At 45.5% G+C, this 8,229-nt stretch overlaps 1 protein-coding gene across 1 annotated transcript in view; it reads right to left on the bottom strand.

The window, feature by feature from the left end:
- GPD1 (glycerol-3-phosphate dehydrogenase 1 (soluble)) overlaps window positions 1–7,634 on the bottom strand; it is a 12,432-nt gene extending 4,798 nt beyond the window's left edge. The window contains exons 1-4 of the mRNA XM_010145439.1: window positions 7,598–7,634; window positions 3,717–3,895; window positions 1,181–1,321; window positions 55–193 (exon numbers count right to left, since the gene is read on the bottom strand). Coding sequence (XP_010143741.1) covers window positions 55–193; window positions 1,181–1,321; window positions 3,717–3,824 — 388 coding nt within the window. The 5' untranslated portion in view covers window positions 3,825–3,895; window positions 7,598–7,634. The remainder of the gene's footprint in view (window positions 1–54; window positions 194–1,180; window positions 1,322–3,716; window positions 3,896–7,597) is intronic.
- Window positions 7,635–8,229: the final 595 nt, after the last annotated feature.

The raw sequence follows: 8,229 nt of genomic DNA, 5'->3' as shown, positions 1-8,229 counted from the left end.
CCTGCTCCCTCCAGCCACAGCCAGCATCTTGGATTTGCTCTCTGCAATAGTTACCAATGGTGGTTTCACAGAACTTCTCATCAGCCACTTCTTTGGCAATGTTGGCCCCCATGAGCACACTGATTTCTATTTTCAGTTTCTCTCGAATGAGGTCAGATATGAGCTTCAGGCCGTCAGGACCCTCATCGACACCCTGGATAAAAGATGACAGTCGAAGCCAGTTATTAGAGGAGGGAAATGGCAGCAGTAGAGCACTGGCAGAAGAGCAGGTGTCCCACTGCCTGCAGCTCTCTGGTTTTAATTGGAAGGATTTGGGTCTTCTGTTCACTAGCATCAACCATTAATACAATTGCTCAGGGTTTCTCCTTTGATAACTGCAAGTTCAGGGAGAAGGTAGCGACACTTGGGGTACCCCTGCAAGAAGCCTCAGAGCCAGAGCTGCTGCTCCAAGGCCGCCTTTGATGCCGTATTTTTCCTCTGTGTTAAATTCCTTGTACTACAGAACCAGACTTTAAAATTAAGCCTAAAAGCAGTGGCTTTTCTTGCAAGATCTAAATATTAATCTGAATGCTTCATTGGTAATAATGAGTATACTGAACTGTCTTGGCTTTTTTTTTTCCCCAATCTAAATGTACTTTTTAAAGTAAATTTGCAAGAATTTCCTTCCTTTCTCACCCTCTCTCCTCTGTGTGCTGATGCTGCTGAGATAATTTCTATAGAGGAAAAAAGGGGGGGGCAAAGAGCTGATATTGCAGTCTGAAAACCTGGATTACATTTCTCTCATGACAATTTAAAATTGGTTATTTCCTGTAATGCAACCAAAAGAAGTGGTAGACATATTCCTGTGCTGTGCCTTTGGCTTTTAGTTCAAGATTCTCTTAAAAATATTTAATTCCTCTTGAGACTATGATAATCTGGTACCTCTAACTTTAAAAAGAGATTCCTCAGCTCATGCCAGATTGAAATTGCTTCGGTTCTGCAGAATCATTAGTGTATTTGTGCTGTTCTAACGCTGCCAAGAACAGATTTAGCGTGTACTTGGAAGAGGCACTTTGACCCAGGGCTCTTTCCAGGTAAGAGTTAATTGAGCTCGTGTTTGTGAGGCCTGGAGCTCCTACCCTGAAGCTGAAGCTATTTATTTACTCTGTACAGACTGAATCTTGTGGAGATGACAACGTACCTTGATCAGCGAAATCCCGAAGGTCCCGGGTTTTAAATGGCCTGCAATCTGCTCGCAGATTCGTCCGATGAATTGGTGCGGCAGGACAAACACTAAAATGTCTGCCCCGTTTGCTGCTTCCACCACGTCCGGTACAGCCACCTGGGACAAGAGCGACAACCAAAGTGAGCCCCTGGCAGGAACCCTCACACCTTGCAAGACATCGACATGCCAAAGCCATTGAAGACGTGTTGTGAATGTCCTTAATTTTCACGGGCAGCGTGGCAGAGCTGCAAGCTCTTTATGTGAGCAACTGCAGCTCTCATCTGAAACAGCCAAAATACTTCAGGTTTGGGTTTTCTATAATTTGGTGTTCACTTGCCTGCCATCCCAGCCCCGTGTGGAATATGTGGGGAATACGATATACTTTCTAAACTTGCATAGTCCCGGGAAGCCCCTTTGCTGGTTCAGCTTCTTCAAGTGGTTCCTGAAGACACTGAGCAACCCCCATGTGGTTCTGCTGGAATGAGTGGTAGCACTGGGGAGCACAGGAACGAAGCAGGGCGGTGAGACAAAGCCCCTTCTGGCAGTCTTTTGTTTCCATAGGTCATCAGCTGAGAGGTACTCAGGAATAGATTATACCAAAAGGCAGGGATTATTATCAAATTTGGGGTGGGATGGGTTGTTTTAAAGATATGGTGACTTGACTCGGCACTTGAGGCCACACCTCAAATACTGTGTTCAGTTTTGGGCCCCTCACTGCAAGAAGGACATTATGGTGCTGGAGCATGTCCAGAGAAGGACAACAAAGCTGTTGAAGGGTCAAGAGAACAAGTCAGATGAGGAGCAGCTGAGGGACATGGGACTTTACACTGGAGAAGAGAGGGTGACTGAGGGGAGACCTTATCGCTGTCTACAACCACCTGAAAGGAGGTTGTAGTGAGGTGGCGGCTGGTCTCTTCTCCCATGTAACAAGTAACAGGACAAGAGGAAATGGCCTCAAGTTGCGCCACAGGAGGTTTAGGTTGGATATTAGGAAAAATTTCTTCACTGAAAAGGTTGTGAACCATTGAACAGGCTGCCCAGGGCAGTGGTGGAGTCTCCATCCCTGGAAGGGTTTAAAAGCCGTGTGGATGTGGTGCTGAGGGACATGGTTTAGGGACCCTGGCAGTGCAAGGTGAACGGTTGGACTTGATGATCTTAAAGGACTCTTCCAACCAGATGACTCTGTGATTCTGTGACCAATAGTTAGAAAAATGTACCCATCATGCTTAATAGCTAGCAAGCTGTATCTTCCTCCCAGTGCTAGCATTGCTCAGAACAACAATTCAAGACAGGCTGCAGAGGCCACGGCAGGTGACTTTGAGCCTGCTGTCACAAGCAGTTGACGGTCAGAGCAAACGCAGCCTTGGAGGACACTGCCTTAGAGCAAGCAGGATTCCTGGTGGGAGACCCAGGACTGCAGCCAGCAAGGCTGCTTTTCTGGGAAACCAGGGCAGAGGCTGGCAGTGCTTCTCTCTCTCCAAAATGCTGCAGAGCAATGCAAGGGAAAAATTAGCTCTGGGGATTTTTCTCAGTCAGAGATGAAGGTGTGAGTTTCCCTCCAGGCTTTACTGCGACCAGCTGATTTCTGCTGGCAAAGCCTCAGACTTTGCTATAGACAGGGTGAGGCAGACCTCAAGTGATGATGACAAGCCTGTTGATGTGCTAGAGGCCTGTAAAAAAACAGTGACAAGCCAGTTGAAACCGAGGAGAACTGTGTGCCGAGTTCAAACCACGGGAGTGTGAATCTGCAGCCGCAGCACTGAATGGAGTACTCGATACAACCGCTCTCCAGGCAAAGAGACTCGCCACATGCAGCATTTTACCTTCCTTTGACAACTGCAACTGTTCCAGAAATGTGGCGCTGCTTTAATTCACAAAACAGCAGCATTTGGAAAAATCTTGGATGGTCAAAACCCCTCACCTTGCTTGCTCCAGCAGCAGTAAATTATCTCAGCTGATTAATTTAAGTAGAGATGCATGATTTGGTATTTTAAATACTCGTGAAAATGAAATCCCTTATATTTTTGGTGGCATTTACAGCATTATTAATTATAGCAGCATGTCACTATCCCGAAATCACCCAAGGATTGGTTGGCTCCAAAAGAGCCAAGAGCTCATCTCCCTGTATGCTGTAGCTCTTAGATAGCTGTGCTGGTGATGTCCAGTTTAGAAGGGAGAGCAGTAACTTGCCCTTTTTTCCCAGAACATGCCATGGGTTTGAAATACCTCAGCTGTGTGTGGACAGATCTCTGCCTGCCGTTTCTAGAGGTGTGCTGATTTCTGCCAGAGAGGAGGATGGTGCGTTACCAGCACCTGACACAGCAGGGTTGGTTGGAAGTGGCGAGCGATGTACGAGACATGCAGAAGTCACAGAAGTGAGTTATATGTCAGTCTTGGAGGCGGTGAGGTGGCAAACCAAAATGAAGCAGTGAATTCCTTCCTAGTTTTAAATGTTGCCTCCCTTATGAAAAATCAAAAATATTTCAGTGATTTGTTTTTTGTCTCAACTTACCACATTTTGGGGTATTTTGTATCCAGGCAGATATTTCACATTTTCATGTTCCTGGTTGATTATTTCTGAGAGTTTTCTTCCATTGATTATCTCTTCAAACACCCACATCTTGACAGTAGGGTCAAATCTGCTGGACTTCTGGACATTTTTGCCAATGATTCTTGCTATGGCTGATCCCCTACAAAAAGGAAAAAAAATTGAATAACTAATAGGAAACAAATTGTTTTATTGTAAATTGGAAACACAAATTACTTTAGGCATAGTAACTCATAGAAGGTCTGTGCTATAAAGCTGTTCAGGTGCTTCAGCACAGAACAGTGTCTTGGATTAAAATCTGTCTTGCTCCCCAGATAATTCTTTTTTTCTGAAGACCAACAAATGTAAAGTAATCCAGGTGATAAAGAAGCACTGAACAATCTTGCTGTGATGGGCTTTGTGGATCTCACCTAAAACAGATGCATCCCACTTTCCTCCCAGTAATCAAACTGTTGCAGTAAGGATTTTATGTGAGAGCTAAAGCCTCATAAATTTTTCTCTTCTTACAAAAAAAAAATCTTCAACCTGATGGTTTCTCTTTATTTATTGTTCTAATTATCACCACAACAGGATCTGTAATAGTTGCAGCCTGAGGATACTTTAACCACTCAGTTTATTCTTCTTCAGTCATGTTGAGCATTTTTTGATCTCAGTTCAGGCAATAATTTTATTTCCCCATCACCACTGTAGCCTTGCAAACATGCATTTATTTCCTTGGCAAGAGAGAATTAAAATCCTGCAGAAAACATTGGGAGTATTGCTTAACGTTCTTTAAATTATCTGGGGAGGAGGGCTGGGTGATTATTTTTACTCCACTGTTCCCTTTCTTCATTTTAATGGTACTTAAATCCTTCAAGTCCTGGCTATTTTACTAACACAGCTGAACGAGGAGCTCCAGGTGCAACGCTCTTGTCCTCTGCCCCACCAGTAACAGCCCTGCTGTGAGGAGCACGAACGGGATGTAGCGGAGATATGTTTTCTGGAACTGGTAAAGGTCTCGAGTACATCCAAGACAAAGTCTGGGTGGGTCTGTGCTGCCAGTGGTTCAAGGGGAAACCGTGCTGTGACTGGCTCTCCTCGGCTCAACCGTGTTTTCAAAGTAGCAGGTTTACACGAGGCTGAATTGCTCAATGAATAATAAAAAACAAGGGCTGCAACTTACTCTTTCATGATAAAGAAATCCTACTGAGAGAGGTTTTACTTTGCTCGGCGTTGACTATATGCTGTATCCAGAGCTGGTGTAATGCTTTTTGTTGTTGTTGTTGGGGTTTTTTTTGGTTTGGTTTGTGTTTTTTGGTTCATTTGTTTTTTGTTTGGTTGCTTTTTTTTTTTGTTTGTTTTTTAACAGGATGATAGGGTTTTGTTCTTTAAAATATTAGGGAAATGTTTCCCTTTAGATGAATGAGGATTTGAGGGAGAGAGGGTTTGAAAAGGCATGGAGCGGTCATCAGGGAAAAGACCTTGCCACAAAATCATCCAGCAAAACCCGCGGCTCTGTTTACTTAGTCCATTTAAAATGCAGTCACCACGGATCAGCCTTGGGGAGAAGATCTGCTTTGTCTGGGACGGCGGTGTTCAGCAGACTACACAGGCTGCTTATACCAACAAAACCACATATAAAGACTACATAAACTCAGTTTAGTGGAGATTAACAGAAGGCGGAGAACTCCACTTAGATAATTTTTTGAAGTAAGTGAAAATTGCCAATCAGGTTTTTTTCCCCAATCATGTTAATTCACATTGGAAATTATTTACATATTGCTAAGAAGAAAGCTTTTATCTGGAGATTTCCTATCAGTGTAATGAGAAAGCTTTGACACAGAGTAACTCAAAACAGACCCATTATTTACATATGTGAATATGAAAGTGTCTGTGGCATGCACCAGATCTGGTGAAACACATTGCTTAACGGAGCCTGCAAAGCAACCGGTCCCTATCCAAAGGGCAGTCAAATATACTTACGCCATTCCTAACAGTTTTTCTGTTTAACCTAAGTCTGTCTTACTGCAGTTCAAGCCCATTTCTGTTCTAGAAGGGTGGAATCTTGTATTTCTCTTTTAGAGAAATACATGCTGAAGATGAAGGTCTTTCTCCAGCCTCTTTCTTTAGAGCATAGTATTGCTCAGGTTGGAAGGTATTGAGAGGTCTCCAAAGTGGGAACAGCACTGAGTTCAGCTGGGTTGCTTAGGGCTTTCTTCAGTCAAGTCTTGAAAACCCTAAAATCCTCCTCCCTGGGTAGCCTGTTCCAATGCTTTATTATTCTCATAGAGTTTTTTTTTCTCTTTACTTATTGAGTCAGAACTTCCTGTGGTTCAGTTTATGAGCACTGGCTTGTTTTCCTTCCGTACACTTTCATAAAAAGCCTGACCATCTGTCCATGTTGAAGACAAGGATGTAGTTCAAGCTGGATCTTCACTGAGAAATCCAAATCCGCAGTCCAATGGATCTAAGATAGGGAGTGGTTTTCATTCGGAAGGGCCAGGCAGTGAATTAAGCCTCTGTTTTTAAAAACAGGTAACTGAACCATGAATAGTGGAAACACAAAGCCTCCTGCACCTGGCTGGCCATCGCAAAATGCAGTGCAGCAATTGCTTCATTTAACCACATCACTCATGAGTCTCCTGGCCGTGTTGACTTACTAAGTCCCCATGACCTGCTGAACTTCTGCAGCTGACACGAGCTATTGCAACACACTGTGTCACGTGTCAACTGTGTTTCTGCGCTGCAGGAAAGACTCAAGAGGACGTGAGTTGAACTGTCACCCAAATATTCAGGAGGGACAGAAGAAAAACGCTTGCCAAAGATAAACATTATATTTCTGTGTTGTGCTAAGGCAACCTGTTCTGTCAGAGAGGCTATGAACAGGTGTCATTTAAAACATGAGAGTACAACGTTTATTTCCTCCTCAAAGATTTTCCAGTCTATATCTATGGTAGGAAGCAAGAGCTGGGCCCAGGCAGACAAGCAGTGTAAGTAGATAGTATCAAATGAGCTGGTGTTGCTGTAGCTCTGTGCTATAACGCTTCCCAAGTTTGTAGGTACACGTGAAAAAGAACTTTCTTAGGTACAGATCTGAAGGAAGACAACTAAGTGTCTTTGGGCAAGAAGACAGCCTGGGAAAGGCAGGAGGTCCTTGTTTGAGGATGCAGCAAGAGAATGATGAAGGCTGTCACTGTGGGCTGACCAAAGGTTCAAGCTGACTCCCAGATGTGCAGCCATGGCTGTTGTGGGGCTTGGAAGTGACGACGAGCTGCATGCACAGGCTTGGATGCATGTGGTTAAAGCGAGAAAGAAGAGGGGAGGGATGCAAGTGCAGGAATGACACGGTGGAAGTGGCAACAGGGGCAACGCTGGTGCAGAAGCGATGGGACAGGGCCAGAGAAAGCCTGGTGTGTGACCATGAGTTCCCGGAGAAAGCTTAGCTGTGCAAGTCCATGCGAAAGGCTGTATCCGAGAGATGTCGTGCACAAAGAGCCAGTGATCTGGAACGAGCATGCACGTGGGGGCTTGGGAAGCAGTGGACCGGTTTGGCAAGGCAGGAAGGCAGGGAGCTGTGCTTTACCCAGCAGCTCACAACCAACCACTCCCTCACCTAGGGGTTTTTTTTGGCTTTTGCTTCCACTTAACTGTCAGATATCGTAAAAATCTTAAGGACCTTGCCCTCCTTGTACAAAATCAATCCACTGAATGACCTGGAGGCTGGGCTGCTAATCCCAAGTGTGCACTGTTTGCGCTCAGCTTAAATAAACTGTAAGAAAAGTAAGATGCAAAGTCCAGTGAGACAAGGTTCACTGCTTTCATAGACCCAAGGAGAGCTGGAGAGTGGTGCTTTAGTCCAAGCTAGAAAGAACCGAGCAGTAGCAAACATATTCTTATGAATGGCGATAAGGATACATGGGGGACCCCGGTGCAATGCTTGTAGAAGGCTGCATCAGCACCAAGATGCAAAACAACATGCTGAGGAGGATGGAAGTGAAAGGTGTCAGTAACTCATGACTTTGAATGAAGCCTGTGCTCTGGTTCCTTTTAAGGAATACAAACAGCACCACTGCTCTCCTCGCTACTTAGTGCTCACATTTGAACTGCCTGGGCCCTGCCACAGGCACACACAACTACAGGGGCACAGCTCTGGTCCTCTCTGGAATCTCGCTGTCCTGTCACCAGGCTTTACCCCAGCAATGCAGAAGCCTCTCATCTTTCCAGTTGCCCCTGGCTGGTGCATCTCCCTGGCAGTGTTCAAGGCCAGGCTGGACAGGGCTCTGAGCGCCCTGCTCTAGCAGAAGGTGTCCCTGCCCATGGCAGGGGGCTGGAACCAGATGATCTTTAAGGTCCCTTCCAAACCCAACCATTCTGTGACTATGATGGGTCCCTGCCCAAGGAGTCCACAAGGCTGAGGCCGCGGTTTCAGGACCATGGAGACGCTCCGCCGCCCGCCCGGCTCCCCTCGGGCCCCCGCGGCTCCCCGCACCGGACCTGT

The sequence above is a fragment of the Buceros rhinoceros genome, unplaced genomic scaffold (genome assembly GCF_000710305.1).
Source record: "Buceros rhinoceros silvestris isolate BGI_N320 unplaced genomic scaffold, ASM71030v1 scaffold25470, whole genome shotgun sequence".
Taxonomy (NCBI): Eukaryota; Metazoa; Chordata; class Aves; order Bucerotiformes; family Bucerotidae; genus Buceros; species Buceros rhinoceros.
This window is presented reverse-complemented; position numbering and strand designations above follow the sequence as displayed.